At 43.3% G+C, this 17,300-nt stretch overlaps 1 protein-coding gene across 5 annotated transcripts in view; it reads left to right on the forward strand.

The window, feature by feature from the left end:
• PCYT1B (phosphate cytidylyltransferase 1B, choline) overlaps nt 1-17,300 on the forward strand; it is a 134,515-nt gene that overhangs the window by 39,642 nt on the left and 77,573 nt on the right. The window contains exon 1 of one of the 5 annotated variants that reach the window (XM_056131223.1): nt 2,554-2,793. The exons of 2 other annotated variants lie outside the window; for them this stretch is intronic. In XM_056131223.1, coding sequence (XP_055987198.1) covers nt 2,677-2,793 — 117 coding nt within the window. In that variant the 5' untranslated portion in view covers nt 2,554-2,676. Of the gene's footprint in view, nt 1-2,553; nt 2,794-17,300 lie in introns of those variants that run through there. 2 more of the 5 variants (XM_056131224.1, XM_056131220.1) reach the window with 2 other exon arrangements.

Genomic DNA, 17,300 nt, shown 5'->3' on the forward strand with positions numbered 1-17,300 from the left:
TGGACCATCTATAGGACTTTTTGGAAAAGTATCTATTCATGTGTTTTGGCCATTCAAAATATTTTTATAGGGCTCACTCCCAGTCATGTTCTGTCACGTGGTGCTCAGGGGACCATGCAGTGCTGGGTGGGGATCAAACCCAAGTCACCTATACTCAAATCCTGTGCTCCAGCCCACAGAGCTATCTCCATGGCCCTGTGAGGCCTTTTAGTTTTATATAGCCCTATTTGATTATTCTTACTCTTCTTTTCCTTGCTATTAGAGTCTTCAAATTTATTTCTGATGTGAAGGTCCTAGAGTGTATTACCTAAATTTTCTTCTATGTATTTATGATTTGGGATGTTATCTAAGCCTTTCATCTATTTTTGAGTTAATTTTTGTGATGGTTTTAAATAGAATTCAAGTTTCTCTTTTGGCATAAAGTACATTCTAATTTACAAAGTACCTTAAAATTATGTGAGGGGGTAATGCAAGAAGTTTTTTCCATCCGTTGCTTCTCAAAGTATTGTTCCCAGACTTGGCAACATCAGCATCACCTAGACCTTGTTAGAAATGCAAATTCCTTGGGACTTGAGCTATAGTACATTGGGTTTGTCTTGCACATGGTTTGATCATTGGTGTCTGATATGGTCCTCCAAGCACCACCAATAGTAATTCCAGAGTGTAAAGCTAGGGATAAGTCCTAAGTATTTCTGTATGTGATGCAAAGCCAAAACAAGCAAATTCCAGGAGAGTGTGGACAGATAGTACTGCAAGTAGCCCATTTGCCTTGCATGCACATGACCCAGGTTCCATCGTGGCATTCCATATGGTCCCCGAGGCCAATCAGAAATGATCCCTAAGCACAGAGGTAGGAGTAGCCCTGAGCACTGTTGGATGTGGTTTAACAAACAAACAAAAATATATATGCAAATCCTAATTCTATTACAGGTCTACTGAATCAGGTCTTGAAGGGCCAATTATTTTCCTTTTAATAGATACTCAGGTGCTGTTGGTATTGCTGTTAATGTGGGGAACATTTGGATGAAAAAACCACTACAGTGGATGAAATATGATTGCTATGGATGAAATCAGGGACTTGGCTTACTTAAGAGGACTCCTACCGAGGTGCTTTCTCCACTTCTACACTGCTCACCAGTTCACCTGCTGTGTCCCTGCCCTGCATCCCCTCTGCCCTCACAGTCCTTCAAACCCAGCTGCACTGCAGATGAGCTCTCAGACTCTGAGCACTGACTACATTGCAGTTTCCTCACCTGTAAAATGGGCATAATAATGTTTGACCTCATTGGGTTCTTAAAGATTCTCAATGCTGTGTCTGTACTTAATAAGTGCTTGCAGTTACCATGACTTTTACTGTTCTTGGAAGCCTATTATTTCATGGCTGGGAACGTGACTTACATGAGATCCTCGGTTTGATCTCCAGACCAACCTGCTCTTTCTCTCAGCACCTCAGGGGTCTAGGCCTGTTAGCTCTCTACCCCACCCTATCCCATTAATGCAGGCAGTGCCCAATCCAAACAAGTCTCTTCTTTCATTGGAACATAAATTCTTGTAAGTGTTCCCTTTGAGTTTGTCTTCAGGCTGCTTCTCTTAAAATGGGGTATATTCCTGAGTGATTTTGACATGAAGGCACATCACCTTTACCACCCCATCTGGAACCATTCTTTGCCATGAACAGGAAAATAAGACCTAGGACTAATAAAACGGGAGTACAGGTGGAAAGGTACTCATGCAGAATCGTGTCTTGAAGGGCAAACAGCAAGTCTTCTTGGAGGAAAACCTCGACTGGGGTGGTTGATTAAGAAAACAAGTGTGAAAGTGTGAAGGAATTCAGGTTTGAGGGAGGTGAGGGCCAGCAAAGGTGGGAAACAGGTTGTCAAAGTCAACTTCCTCCAAGGATCCTCCTGGCAGGAAGGTCCCGGGCTACCCAGGCCTCAGGGGATATATAAGTGCTGGGCTGTAGCTAAGGGGTAGATCACACAATGCCCACAAGAAACGCACAGAGGCCCTCGGAGGCCAACTGGCAGCTGTGGGCGCAGAGTTTGGACTCAAAAGTAGATCTGTCTTCAGGGTGCCTCCTATTTGGCAAGTATTCTGCCTACAGCACATCAAACACTCCTAGCAGGGACAAGGACCTTTAAAAAATTAAATTAGTTGGAGGTCTGCTATGTTCCTTCTGGAGGCGTCCTAGGCCCCTCAGGAAACGGTTTTAGCTTATCTGGGTACTGCAGCTTGGGTCCCTTGCCCAAGAACGAACCGAGAGTGTCGCAACTGAATTAAATAGAAGAAACAAAAGCACCAAGTTCTCTGTCCCGTGGGTACGTCCGGCCAACCAATCGGGCCCGGCTGCTCCCCGGTGGAGTGGTACTATGATGACAGTAGCCAACCAGCGTGCTCCATGCAAATGAGGTACTGTATCCCGCACCCGCCGCCCAGTGCTGTCTGGTTGTTATAGTGATAAACTGAGGCCTCGCCTCTTGGCTCCTCCGAGTAGAAAAGGGGAGGGGGTAGGGGGTAGCCTCTCTACTTTCCCAAGGGAAGACAAAAAAAGAAGGGACGTAGAAGGGGCGCGGCGGGGGGGATGGCTGGGGAAGAAAAAAATACGTGACAAAGAACACTCTCTTCCTGGGAGGAGACTGACAGAGGGTGTAGAGCTGGAGGGAGCAGTCACTGGCCATGCCAGTACTTACCACTGATGCTGAGTCAGAAACAGGTATCCCAAAATCCCTTTCCAATGAGCCTCCCTCAGAAACCATGGAGGAAATAGAGCACACATGCCCACAGCCTCGACTGGTAAGTAAAGACAAAGGATGCAAATGTATGCGTGGTTATAGCACAAAAGAGTTCCTTCTGTGCCTGCAGCCAGTGGAAAGCGCTGCTAAGAGAATTTTCATGTAAATGAGAAAGGAGCTACTGCCTAATCCTCCTCAGCTGTTTATACTTAGCTGCTTTACCGGGCGCTCTCAGCTTACAAAGCATTATTGTATTGGCTGGGTCGGAGACGGGCTGCACTGTGTTTTTTTGTACCTTGGGAGGAGGGGATGGCTTTTGGACTGTTTCGGTGTATTCTGATCTAAAGATGATTCTACGGAACAATTGGGAAAATGGCATTCTCAAGGCAATTATCGGGACCGTTCCCTTGATTAACTTCTATATTCTAGCTGAGGCATTTTACTAAATATTGCGCCCGATGCCGATTTGGGGTGGGGGGAACGGATAGAAGAGGGGAGCAGAACTTCCTAATTCTTTTGAAATTCTCAAAATAAATAAGTAAAGGAGTCTCTCGGTGGTGCATGTAGAAATAATGTGCATTTGAAATGAGTTGTCAGTTTGCGGAGCGTGCTGGCAGGGTTTCTCTTCTGGTATGCAGCGGGGACCGGGGAGGCTACGTTTTATTTAGAAAGGGACTGCATGCCCTTAATAAAATGGCAAGTGTGGGGACGGCACTCCATCTCAGTAACCGGCATCCCAAATGGGATGAGTTTCTTTATCACTGGTATATGGTTCCTTAAGAGGTGGAGGATTGTTATCGGCCACTTCGTTGTGTATCCGCAAGAAATCAAATATACCAATTGGGTGCTAGGTTTTCAGTGGTCTGGAGTCCTGCGGAACTTGGGGAGATCTCTCTTTGAACCCTCTGATCAAAAAGACACGCAAGTTAAAACCATCCTATCTCTAGCGATTTCAGCCAAGTTAAAAGGTGCAATGTTTTGATTGGTTGTGGAGTTTGACCCTGGCAAGGTGGTTTTTTTTTTTAAAGGATCTTGTGATGTAGTGTTGTATGTGACTTCCTGCCTCCCCCACCCCCGGAAACCCCACCCCAAAACCCAGGGGCTCACATCAAATCACTTTATGTTTTCATTGTAAAAAGGATTAATAAGGGTTTAAAGGCAACTTCCTATAATATGAAAACAAAGGAAGTTATATTAGAGCACTGTGGGCTTTGCTGTTTCTGTATTTTCTTAAATACAATTTCTTAAGATAGTTTAACATAAACTGCTTTAATATCAACTGCTCTCCAGTACTTAAGCCACTTAATAAATAACCTACACATTGTATATGTCTATTCCATTTCCTTAGGTTACAAACCATTCCAATAAGTTTGCTTCTGAAGGGATTCCTTTCAGCTACCCACAACTCAAATTCAACACTGAAAAAGTGACCATTAACATCTTGTTGCAAGAGCTCTCCATATACCTGTTAAACTCAGTGCTCAAATTCGCATCTCATGCTTTCCTCAATGACATGAAAGAGCAGGGGAAGAGGCAGCACTGGGTTCCAGTCTTGTATCCTTGGTTCCATTTCAATTGCCAATGTGTATTTCTTTTCCTTCCCTTTTTGACTTTTATCTATTCGGCTATAGAGCTGCTTCTCCCTTGGTGTATGAGCAGAGAAAATCAAGGGCAGGAAGGAAGCTCAGACATTTTCCATTTTCTGTTGTGACAGTTTGCCCTCCAGCAACCCATGAGAACCCTTCAAAGTTGGCAAGGTAATACCTCTTCCTGATCTGTTGTAGAAACATGGAAACTGAGTTTCAAAGAGGGAACAGGACATTATCAAGACCACATTGCTTTAAAGGGGCAGTGCTGGGATTTTTACCCACAGCTCTACATACCTACAAAGTGGGGAATCATCCCATTATAATGCTTTGTATGTGTATTACATTCCCTTCTCAACTTTTTGGTGGTTCTGGTGTGGTGTGTATGTATATGTGTGTGTAGAGTATACAAAAGTTGAACTGTTAAAATTATCGCTTTGATCTCATTTTGATAAAAAATTATCATTGTCCATTATTATGTCTATCGAAAGTTGGCTCTGTTAAAATAGGGCTGCAACCAATTTAGAAACCACCAGTACATTTTTTGAAGCACCTTCTCTTTTATCAGAAATCTTTGATCGCTGAAGGCCCATATTCTAAATTTAGATTTGTAGTTTGGCGCCACTTTTTCTTTCCAAATGATTTTACTTTAAGGCACATGTTCACTACTCAATAACAGTTTGTTGAAGAGAGAAGTGGCAAGGAAAAATAATAGGTTAACAACCCTGTTGAGATTTTAGTAATTTCAGTTCCTCTTTAGCTCCATTACTATCCTCATATTTGAAATTATATAAATTATTTGCTTCTGTCAGCACTCAAGCACATCTCTCCAAATCACATACTGGGGGTGGGGGTGATTGGCACGGATGCTGCCATCAGCAGTAGGTGTGGCTGCTGGGTTTACTTTGGAAAGGGCCTAAAAGCCCTGAGATTACCCTTCAGAGGAAAGACCCCTTTCCTCAGTAGTTATCAAGCTTGGATTCAATTTATAAGAAGTAGGACTCAATGACAAGACATCATTTAAAAAAGTTGTAATTACTCAAGTGGTTCTCTTTAGCTGAGACACATACTGGCTTTCCAAACTTGCTCTGTTACATGAGACTGGGAAAAGGAACTTTCTAGATGTCCATGAATAAGATAAAGGGCAATAAATCTTTCTGCAAATATTTGAATGTGAATTTATGTGCCAGAAGGCCATTGTCAATACAGTTTGGTTGAAGTCTCATCAATTGTGGAAAGTGTCCTTTTCATAATGCACTGTGCTCTCTCTTTAGCAAGGCACTTGAGAAGGTGTGTGCTCTCCTCCTGCATCCACATCTGTCTTTGTTCATGCCAATATAGGTTGTCTAGTGGGGTGGGTTTAGCTTAGCTCACATCAACTGGGCACCTACTACGTGAGCTTTGTGCTCTCAAGTACTTTTTGGTCTAGATATTCTCAAAGGGTCTGACCCATGAATGGTTTACATACAGGTGCAGAGGGCAGAAAGGAGAGAGTGGTGAGCTCCTGAGAGTAAGGCAAAGTTTACCAGAGGGAGGTTTGAATCGAAATCAGTCTTGTCTATATGGTTTCTCTGCTCTTGGTTACAGAGTGTTCCAGGGCCTTTTAAGAAATGAAGAGGGAAGCTGGCCTAGCTAAATGAATAGAATTTTATTTTATTTGGAGTGGGGTTTGAGGATACACCTTGCTATACTCAGGGTCACAATTGATGGTGCTTGGGGGAACACTTGTGGTGCCAGGGTCCGCCAAATGCAAGGCCTTAACCCCCATACTATCTTTCTAGCTCAATAAATAGGACTTTAGGGCAATCTCTATTCACGCCCTTGAAAGCAAAAGATATTATGGATGCAATGGAATTGGGGTGGGGGGGATCTGTGAAAAGTATACTTATAGTTTTTCTACCTGCTTTATTTTCCACTGGAAGAAAATATATCAAAAGGAAGTATTGAGTAGAATTAAATAACATCAGTTAATAAATGAGAGGTCTGGAGAGAGAGTACACTTGACTAACATGTGCCTATGTGCACAACTCTGGTTCAAATCTTGGCACTACATATGGTCCCTGAGCACAGAGCGGGTGTGCCTTCCCAAAAGAAATGAGAAGAGTGGCTAGAGAGATAGTACATGCCTTACATGCAGCCAACCCTGGTTCAATCCCTGGCACTATATGTGACTTTGAAGGACCCCCAAGTACTGCTGGGGTGGCCCAGGAAATCCCTAGTACTGCAGGGTTTGATCAGCACTACAACTCAGACTCTCATACTGAACTGCTGGCCGAGGTGGTCAAGAACTGCTAGGAGAGGCCCCCAGCCTCCTGAGCAATATTTGGGTGTGCAAAAGAAAATGGAATTAAAAGAATCACCAAGTTACCTAAGTTGAATGATAGAGCTCCTTGCTGAGAAGTGTATGCTTATTGCTCTTACTACCTGACCATGGTGCTGGGGTCTGAGATGTTGCTGGCAACTCTTCTCTCCACCTTTAAATATTCACTCTTGATGCTTGCCTTGTTTTCTATACTTTGTTGTTTTCTCTCTTAAACTTGATACAAGAGAAATCAAATGACCTTGGGCAATGTGCTATGAAGGGAAACCCAATTCCAGAGGGATCAGAATTCCCTCTGGTATGGGCAAGGGCGGTGTCCTCATACCTTCCCCTCCAGATTGTGCCTAAACAAATTCTCTGGGCCTAGCAGGTGCCCATATAAATCCTTTTCCACAAGGCCCAGCTGTCCTGAGAGCAGGCTGCTTCTGGATTTGGTTCATGACCTTGGTCAAGTTCTCCTAGGAGTATGCTTTCTCCTGTCAGAGGCAGTTGTAATTCTAGCATGCTATAGTCAGTTTCATGGAGATAGATGTACTATGAATCCACCGAGAAGGCCTTAGAAATAAAAAAAAGGCTGGTTCGATATGCCACGTTAGCAGGATTTCATTTCGGGCTTTTCTTCAAAGTGGAGCCATGCCAAATGACTGCTGTCTTGCAGAAGGTGCATTATGTCAGTTGGGAGGTAGGACGTGCACAGTCTAGTGTTTAGAAAGATGACTGGATTCTCTGAGACATCAATGACTTCATTTACTAGTCTTACTACCTCTTTCGTGCCTCAGAGCAGCATAGATTTTAAAGCATGACACTTAATGTGCTGTGCTGGTGATAATAAACAAACTCGAGCTTCCTAGGGCATTTAACTGTGGTCATCTGGAATCCTGCCCAAGATTATTATTAGACCTCTTCTTGCTTGCTGATCTCAGTACAAATGCATCCATTTTCTTGCAGATTGTTAACCATTGGGCATATTGATCAGGGAATCAATAAATTAGCTTTTTCCATTCTTTTAACTTCTTTCACTTCATTTCCAATTCCCCATTTGCCTAATGCTAAACTTCTTATAGAAGAAATAAATCTACAGGACACATAAAAGGACTTTATTTTGGCGTGTGAGAAGGGTTTTTGGTGTTTGAGAGCATAGAAATGAAAAGGATCCATGTGACCACATACAGGCAGGAAGGGATGTTTAAAATACTCAGTGATACAGAGCTCTGGAAGGCAACTGGGAGAAAACTCAGTTCCCTACCAACAGGATCCATAGTTACATAGCTGGTTAGCGACTCCCATGTACAGCAACATACAGGTGTTATGGAGAGAAATAAAAGAAGTGAAATATAGTCCCCTCCCTTGAAGATTATTTCCATTGAACAGAAGGCTGTAGTTGGTATGTGGAAGCAGACAAGGATGCTGAAACACCCAAAGAGGGTTTTTTTCCCTGTAATTTGACTTTAATATGTTGAACTTTCTACATCTTTTAAGCTATATTTTTCCCATTGAGCAGAAGTACCTCCCAGCAGGGATATTGAGATCTTTATTACCCTGATCCCCCAGTTAAGACAGGTCTCTGCACTTATGTGGGCGGGGAGGGGTGGTAGGAAGCAACTTTCTAATCCCAAACCATTTTGGACATGGAAATATCAATCTATTTTTTGTTTGTTTGTCTGTTCTTGGGTCACACCCGGTGCTAGTCAGTTAATACTCTTGGCTCTGTGCTCAGGAATTACTGTTGGCAGCATTCGTGGGCCCATATGGGATGCCAGGGATTGATCCTGGGTCGGCAGCTTTCAAGGCAAGTGCCCTACCCTCTGTGCTATTTCTACAGCCCCACTCAGTCTATTTTTGAGTAGATCTTAAGCTTCTGTTGTGAGTGGCACATGCCAGTGCACTGTTGTCCAGTAGAAATACAAGGTAACCTAAGGCTGGCTATAGAACTCAGAGGTTGAGTACATACTCTGCCTGTATGAGACCCTGGATTCACACCTATGTGCTCCTCCATCCCCAAATAACAGAAATACAACAAAATTAATTTTTTCCGAGTAGCTACACTTGAGACGTTTAAAATGTGAAACTGGCAGTAGTACAACAGAGTGGGTCCCTTGCATGCGACTGACCCAGGTTCTAATCCCTGGTACCCCACATGGCTCCCCAAGCACTATTAGGAGTAATTCCTGAGTGTAGAGTGTAAGCCCTGAGCACTTTCAGGTGTGGTCTTAAACAAAAAAATATTTTAAAAAGGATTTATCATGATCTATCCCAAATAGCACTTGAACAAGCCACCAATATCAAAATTGTTAATGAGGCAGTTTGCATTTTTCATACTAAAGTTTAAATCTGTTATGTATATTACACTTGGAATGTATCTTTATTTGGAAGCTCCCATTTCAAGTGCTCTGTAGCCACATATGACTTCAAAGGGATCTCAGACACCTGCCCAAGTCTGTGGAACATGAGCTCTGAAAAATCACAATGATAAATACACTTCCCATTGCACAGTGAATAAATGTACCCACACACACATATATAAGCTTTTAAAAAATAATTTTCCAGGCTGGAGAGAGATTAGAATGGGTAAGGCCTTTCATGCAGCCAACCTGGGATTGATCCCTGGCATCATGTATAGTTAGTTCCCTGAACCCTGCCAGGAGTGATTCCTAATCTCAGAACCAGAAGTAATCCCTGAACACATCCATATGTGTTCCCCAAACCAAAATAATAATAATAATGATAATAATAATTGTCCTTTGCTTTGTGTTTTTTATGCTTTCTTTTCTATTTTAGTTATTTCAGTTGTCATCATTTAGTTATTATTTAGTTATTTCTGTTGCCATTATCTAAATGAGTGTGAATAAGGTCTTTTAAGGCCAGAGAGAGAGAGAACTCATTAAAAATTTTTGTATTGTATCATTGTGAGTTACAGTTATTCATGATTATGTTCCAGGTGTACAATGTTAGTCCCTTCACCAGTCTCCACTTCCCTCCACCAGTGTTTCCAGCATCTCTTCTGCCCCCTACTCTTACCTTTATCATTATCCTAGTGTTCTCTTCCCTGACCTATCCACTCCCTGCACAGTGGCAAACTTCCTACTAAGGATCACTTCAGCTATTTAGCCATTATTCCCCTACTGTGTTTCTATATATCCTGCATACGAATGAGATCATTCTAATCTATACTTCTCCCTCTAATTCATTTCACTCAGCATAATACTCCCCAGATCCATCCATGTAGCAGCAAATTGCATGACTTCATCATTTCTTACAGTCTGGTAGTATTCCATTGTGTTGATGTACTATAGTTTCTTTAACCACTCATCCATTCTTGGGCACTTGGGTTGTTTCCAGAATTGCTCTATTGTGACTAGAGCTGCAGTGAACATAGGAGTGCAGAGGCCTTTCTGCATTGTGTTTTTGGATCTTTAAGGTATATTCATAGGAGTGGAATTGTTGTGTCATGTGGAAGTTCAATTACTAGTTCTTTAAGGAATATCCATATTGTTTTCTCAAAAGGCTGGACCAGTTGTCATTCTCATCAGCAGTAAATGAGGGTCTCTTTTCTGCTATATTCATGCCAACACTGCTTGTTGTTGTTCTTTTTGATGAATGCTAGTCTCTGTGGTATGAGGTGATAACTCAGTGCACTGAGCACATGCTTTGCATACAGGAGGTCTAGGTTCAATTCCTTAGCTCTGCTGAGAGTAACCCCCCCAATACTCCCAGGTGTGGCTGCAAACAAAACCAAAAAAGTCTTTTATTGGTCCCCCCTAGTGGTGCTCATGGACCTGGGGGTCACTCCTTGTCATACTGTGCCCGATGGTTCAGTGCTAGGACCTGGTGATGCAGTGCTCAGGAGCTACTGGGGCTATACCTGGCAGTGCTGGGGCTGGGCAGCCAGTGCTAGGGATAAAACTCAGGCCTCAATCATGCAAAGCACATGCTTAAGCCCTCTGAACTATCTCCCTGACCCAAATGAAAAGGTTTAATGTGATGGGTGCAGCAGTGAAGAAGGAGAAAACTAGATGGCTATGGGAAATGTTAGGAGGCAAAGGCCCTAGAGTTTGTAAGAGTCTGAGGGTGGGAAAGTAGTAAGGAAGACTGTCTTCTGGCTCCAATAAATGAGTGCCCTCTCTGAGATGAGATGGAGACAACAGCTTGTGAGGGTGATACTGAGGACTGAATGGGAAGCATATATGAAGGCATATATGTTGGAAGCATATTTGGAAGCATATACATTTCTAAAGTTCCATTCTGGAGCTCAAAAAGTACTGAGCTGGAGATGTAGATCTGGGGCAGAGCAGCATGGAGGAGAGGTGGGTGAAACCTAGTCCATCCCTGGAGTGTGAAGGAAGTGATGAAGATGATTAGTTAGCAACAGTGCCTCAGGATAATTCTGCCACTGGATATGTCTAGAAGACAGTGGACCTTGCACCATCTTATCCAGTTTGTGGAGTGATAGCAAGTGGTAGGGCGTTTGCCTTGCACGCAGCCAACATGGCCGACCCGAGTTCGATTCCTCCACCCCTCTCGGAGAGCCTGGCAAGCTACCGAGAGTATCTCACCCGCACGGCAGAGCCTGGCAAGCTCCCCGTGATGTATTCGATATGCCAAACACAGTAACAACAAAGTCTCCAATGGAGACGTTACTGGGCCTGCTGGAGTAAAATCTATAGGGCTGGAGTGATAGCACAGTGGTAGGGCATTTGCCTTGCACGCAGCCAACATGGCCGACCCGAGTTTGATTCCTCCGACTCTCTCGGAGAGCCCGGCAAGCTACCAAGAGTATCTCGCCTGCATGGCAGAGCCTGGCAAACTACCCGTGATGTATTCGATATGCCAAACACAGTAACAACAAAGTCTCCAATGGAGACGTTACTGGGCCTGCTCGAGCAAATCGATGAACAACGGGAGGACAGTGACAGTGACAGTCACTAGTAGTTAAAGCTATTGGAAGATTCCTTAGATCTACCTGTCTCTATCTGAAATCTAGTTAAATTCATCTACTTTATCCCAGAGTCTTCCCTGGTTAGAATGCCGAGGAACAACATTTAAGAAGCCCATAGAGGAAGGATCACAACGGGGAGATCAGGAGACTAAGGGCAAGATAGGTCCTACTGGGGGGATGTCAGTAGACTCAAGAGCAGCAGAGAACTCATTTGCAATAAGAGAAGGTCTCCTTTGGATTTAGACAGAAGAGATCAATGGTGGGTCCAGTGAAATGTTGGGAGTAGGGGCTAATGGCAGTAGGTGGAGGGCCTTCTAGAAGCTTGACTGAGATGGGAAGCAGATAGAATATACAGGATGCTTAACTGGATAAAAAGGGATTTAGAGATTTACAGAGGGCAAGAGAGACCAGCTTTTCTCTTTCCTTCTTTCCTTCCTTCCATCCTAACCCTACTCTCCTCTTCCCTTCCATTATTTCTTTCCCCTTTCTATCTAATATGCCAAAACTTTGGGTTGACTTCTTCTTTGAGGATAATAGCATCTTGCACTTAAATATAAAGGGAAAGAGTCAGAGGGAGAGGGTCAAAATTGATGGAGAAACTTTTAAGGGACAGGTAGGGGGGAGAGGTAGGTGATGTTCTTGTGCCCAAGTGGAAAATTGGCTTCAAGTAGAAAACAAGACCACTTCCAGGAGCAAGAAAGCTGGTAAGAATGGTCTGGGTAATAACGTTATAAGAGAAAGGGTATTAAAAGTTGAAAACCCCTGGGGCTGGAGTAAAAGTACAGTGGGTAAGGTGCTTGCATTGCATGCAGCAGACCTGGGCTCAAGCCCTGGCATCTTATATGGTCCCCTGAGCACAGCCAGGAGTGATTCCTGAGTGCAGAGTTAGAAGTAATCCCAGAACATCACCAGGTGTGGCCCCAAAACAAACAAAAAATTTGAGAACCTCTTTTGAGGGAGGGTGTTGGCCACACCTAGCGGTGCTGTTCTGGGGACTAAAACTCGGGGCTCCCACATACATAATATGTGTGCTCTAGCTCATCGAACCACCTCCCTAACTCCATTTTCTTGATAGCCTCTACTTTCTCTGTGGAGGTTGTTGTAAAGTCCTGGTGGCAGGTGCAGTGCAGTGTATAATTATGGGCTAGTTCAAGAAGGCAGGTCCTGCCCTGGGCTTTTTTCCCTCCAGAGGCCAGGAGAGGGTAGGGAAGAAGGAAAAGCAGACTCCAGCTTGACCCCCCAGCACCTCATTATCCTTAGCAAGCAGAAAGTAGCCCCTAAGCATCACTGGGTGTGCCCCCTAAATAAAATAAAAATGGGGATCAGAGAGAGATCTCAGGGCTTAAGGTGCTTGCCTTGCACATGGTTGACCCCAGCTAGATACCCAGCACCCCATATGGTTTCCCAAGCCCTACCAGGAGAGACCCCAAAGCACAGAACCCTGAGCATCACTGGGTGTAGCCCCAAACAAAAATACAGTTACTTGGGATTGGTTAATGTATGACAATGAGTCCAGTCCCAGTCCTGAAACTCACAGCTTTCGCTCACACCTGCACAAAGCTTCTCCGGGCCCCTATGTGAAATAAATGTAGAAAAAAAAATATTTATTTTGCCTGATCCCTGCGAGCAGGATGGAAAGGAGAAAGCAAGGCAGGTAGGAATAAATGAAGTCATTGCAAGCGGGGCCTATTTTCTTTCAATAATCTCCCAGGTAACAGCCTGTACCTTGCTAGGATCTGATTACCCGTTACTGGCCTTAGACCATAGCATTATTGTTTTAACATTCCTACCTTCCTCTTTATCCCAGCATGAACCAGGATGTATGGGAGGCTGGGGAAGCTGACCCTACTTGGGGATAAAGAGACAGTTTAACACTCAACGATCTCGAAGGCACACGTAAAAACACAGGGATTAGACAAGAAAGCAGTGAGCCCTGGCAGTGTGTGCCCGCATAATAATGTGCAGGGCCAAACGGGGCCAGCCCATGGAGCAGGACTCATTTTCATATAATCCCCTCTCTCGCCAAAGACTTTGACTTGGTGTTTCTCTTTGCTTTCAGTAATTCCTGCACATCAGTGTCGAAAAATGCTGACAGTTTAACTGGTATTTAAGAGAAATAACAGTAGACTAATAGAAGCACTGAGAGCGAGGTGTCCAATCTGCTACCAACCTAGTGATGTGGAGAGCCTGCTCTGTTCCATGCAGGGTATTGATGTGGTGACTATTGAGTGTAGGCATGGTCCCATCATAATAAATTCTATTCTATCTCCAGCTTGTTTAGTTAGAGACAATTGTCCCATACTGGGATCAAGGCTAGAGGTCTCATTCACTAAATATTTTTCTCCATGGGTAAGAGAGGGAACAGGGCAACTATTTATAGTATTCACTGCTGTTTGGCACTGTGCTGCATGTTTTCTCAGGGTTATCTCATTTAACCAGGCTGTGGACCTGTGCAACAGGAAAAGTTGTTTCCCTGTTATCAGCAAGGAGAGCAAGAACAAAGCTGTTTCCAAAATATCAAGTTCCAATGGAGAGAGTTGGAACTTAAAATTAGGTTTGTCTAACTTCTAAAGGCCTGCTTCCACTACACACCGTTTCCCTGCATCGGTGAGCGAAGAATCACCTGCCCAAGCTCCCCGGTGATTCAGAAGCAAGATGTGCTTGGCCGCACTTTGCAAAATGCTGTATTTAGCTCTCCCATGTCACATCTTCTGCTCTCGGAACCCAGAGTGGAAACAAATCAGATGCCTAGGCTCTTTGTAGTAAATTTAGAAAATCAAAGTAAGTATTTTTGACCCAGTACTTCTACTCTTAGGAAATTTGTACATATGGTCTCCAAGAAAGTGGGATTAGGACATTCTTAGCAGCATTCTTCCTAATAGTCCCAAACTGGAAATGACAAATGCTCAGCAGAAATAGAATGCATAAATAAATTGTAGTATGTTCTTCCAATGTGATGCTACATACCACTGAGAATGAAAAAAAATCTGCAACCACCTGCAAAAATATGACTAGAACTCACACATATACTATTGAAAGAGGCCAGACACAAAGAAACACCACATAATGCAACTTTTATAAAATATATGAGCTAGTTTGTGATGTTAGTGGTCAGGAAAATGGAAGGAACACAGGACAGATGCTGACAGTTGGTTAGTTTCTTGATCTGGGACTGTGTGTGTTCAACTTGTAAAAGTTCATTGAGTTGCACATATTGGATATATGCATGTTTTTTATGTATATTATTCTTCAGGTAGTGCATTTGCCTAGCACACGGCCGACCGGGCTGACCCGAGTTCAATTCCTCAGCCCCTCTCGAGAGCCCGGCAAGCTACTGAGAGTATCTCGCCCACACAGCAAAGCCTGGCAAGCTACCCATGAAGTATTTGATATGCCAAACACAGTAACAAGTCTCACAATGTTACTGGGCCCGCTCAGGCAAATCGATGAACAATGGGAGGACAGTGACAGTGACAGTGACATTATTCTTCAGCATAAAAAATCAAACATATTCTGAAGAGAGAGTACATAATGAGGAGAGAGTACACTCTACAATAGATTTGCCACTTTCAAACAATCCTGGTGATTTAAAATAGAACACTCTACAGAAGAGTGTCCGAGCCTACCTATAATTACAGCTCTTGGCTGCTAACAGATTCAGTGTACTCCTCAGTGGGACCCCTTCGAGGCATCAGAATGCTCAGCTCCAGTGAGAGTGTAGGTGAACTCTTGAACTAACCTCATTTTTAAGGCCTGTGCATCCCAAGTCAGGTGTTCTGTGAATTAAAATCCATAATGCCCATTCTATATGCAATTCCTAAAAAGTACTAGCCTCAAAGACTTACAAGAAGTACATGAAATTGGTTAGCTATCTTTAGGATAGTTCTGCTATAGGGCTAATTCTAATAAATAACTGACCCTGCTCCTGCCCATCAGGTAAAGGGAAGAAAAATAAAAGAGTAATAGTTACAATTGTTACGGGGTGGGAGAGCGAGAGAGCAAGAGAGAGTGAGAGAGCAAAAGCAAGAGAGAGAGCAAGAGCGAGAGAGAAAGAGATAGAGAAAGGGAGGGAGAGGGAGGGAGAGAGGGGGAGAGAGGGGGAGAGAATGAGAGAGCGCATGCTCAGTGGGCCAAAGTACATCTTTGGCAGTCAGGAGACCTGTGTTTCATCTGGCACTGCACAGCTTCCCAAACACCACCAGGTGTAGCCCAGCAGGAAACTAATAAGGGGCCAGATAGATGATAGTTGAGGGGTTAAGGTGCTTGTCTTGCAGGTGGCTAACCCTGGTTCCATCGCAGGCACTGCATATGGTCCCACACATACCAAATAGGAGTGATTCCTGATAATAATAAGAAAAAAAAGAACTAGGAATAAGTTCTGAGGACAGTTGGGTGTCATCCCCAAACCTAAAATAAAAATCAAAGGTAAAGCAACTAGTAAAATCCTTCTTATGTCTGCCTGTCTCTGAAACCTCATTAAATTAATAATCTTACATCCACAATCTTCTAAGATGAAACCCTAAGGAGCAACATTTAGAGAAACAGTGGAAAAAGGCTCATGAACTGAAAACAGGTGTTTCTCAGACAGACCGACCAAGCAATCTCCTCATTGGTAGTGTCACATATACATTTTCCCATAAAGGTATTGTTTTATTAATAATTCATCCATGTTATAGAATCAATACTTGAATTTTATTCTTCGTAAAATCTCTCTTCTTTAGTACATCTTTTCCTTAGTGTCTCAGAAATAAATTGGTTTTATTATTGAAATAGAATCTAGCAAATAGCTCAAGCTGAGACTTGTTGGAAATATCTGTACTTCCATCCAACTGTATAGCAAACCTCCCACACTGCATAATTTGTTCTAATGCCTGTTTCTTCCAATCTTCGGCATGTTTTCTATATGTCTTCTAAATATATTTGCTAACAAAGGAATGCATTATAGTTTGATATCAATTTTTTCCTACGCATTAGAGCAGCCAGTTTTACTGTGGCACACAGAACAGGTGTTTCTGCAGTGGTATGAGACTTAGTTGTTCTCTCTTCAATTTTGGAAACAAAAAAGGTTTCTAAACATTTGCCATTACATGAAACATGTCTGAAATAATGGATTGAGCAGCACATGACTTGGAACATTGTTAGAAAATTGGAGGTTTATCGTCATATTCTGTGTTTTTAGGACAATGGGGGCACTCCTAAGGATGCCTGGGCCTGGTGGAGCTGGAGGCTACCAGGACCACTTCTTGAGTTGGTGGCTAGAAGGGATCAAACCCAGGCATTGCTTGCAAGGCATGTACTCTATCACTTGAACTACGCCCCCAGCCCTATCTTAATATTCTGCTTGCTTCATTTTAAGTGTCAGGATAATTACAATGCCAACATTAATATCTCAAGGTAAAATATACCTTGAAGATGACGTACAAGGCTACTATAGCGGATATTTTATATGGTCTCCTTCTTAATGATTTTCAATGCAGCTCTCCTTGCTAGATCTGATTAGGTCATCATTGTTCACACCTGATTATGTGGTTCACACGAAACTCACTGGAGAAGAAAGGTCAGCCCAGCTACTTTTCCTGTTCGCCTGTGCTCATTATCTTTGCTTTCCTATTTCATGTCAGAGAATGCTTCAGCCACCTGATGATCTTGCGAGCTCCGGTTTAGCTAAAGTTAGATAATGAAGGGGGCAGGAGAGACAGAAATAGTACAGGGGCTAAGGTACTAGC

This window comes from Sorex fumeus, unplaced genomic scaffold (genome assembly GCF_029834395.1).
Source record: "Sorex fumeus unplaced genomic scaffold, SorFum_2.1 ptg000086l, whole genome shotgun sequence".
NCBI classification, from domain to species: domain Eukaryota; kingdom Metazoa; phylum Chordata; class Mammalia; order Eulipotyphla; family Soricidae; genus Sorex; species Sorex fumeus.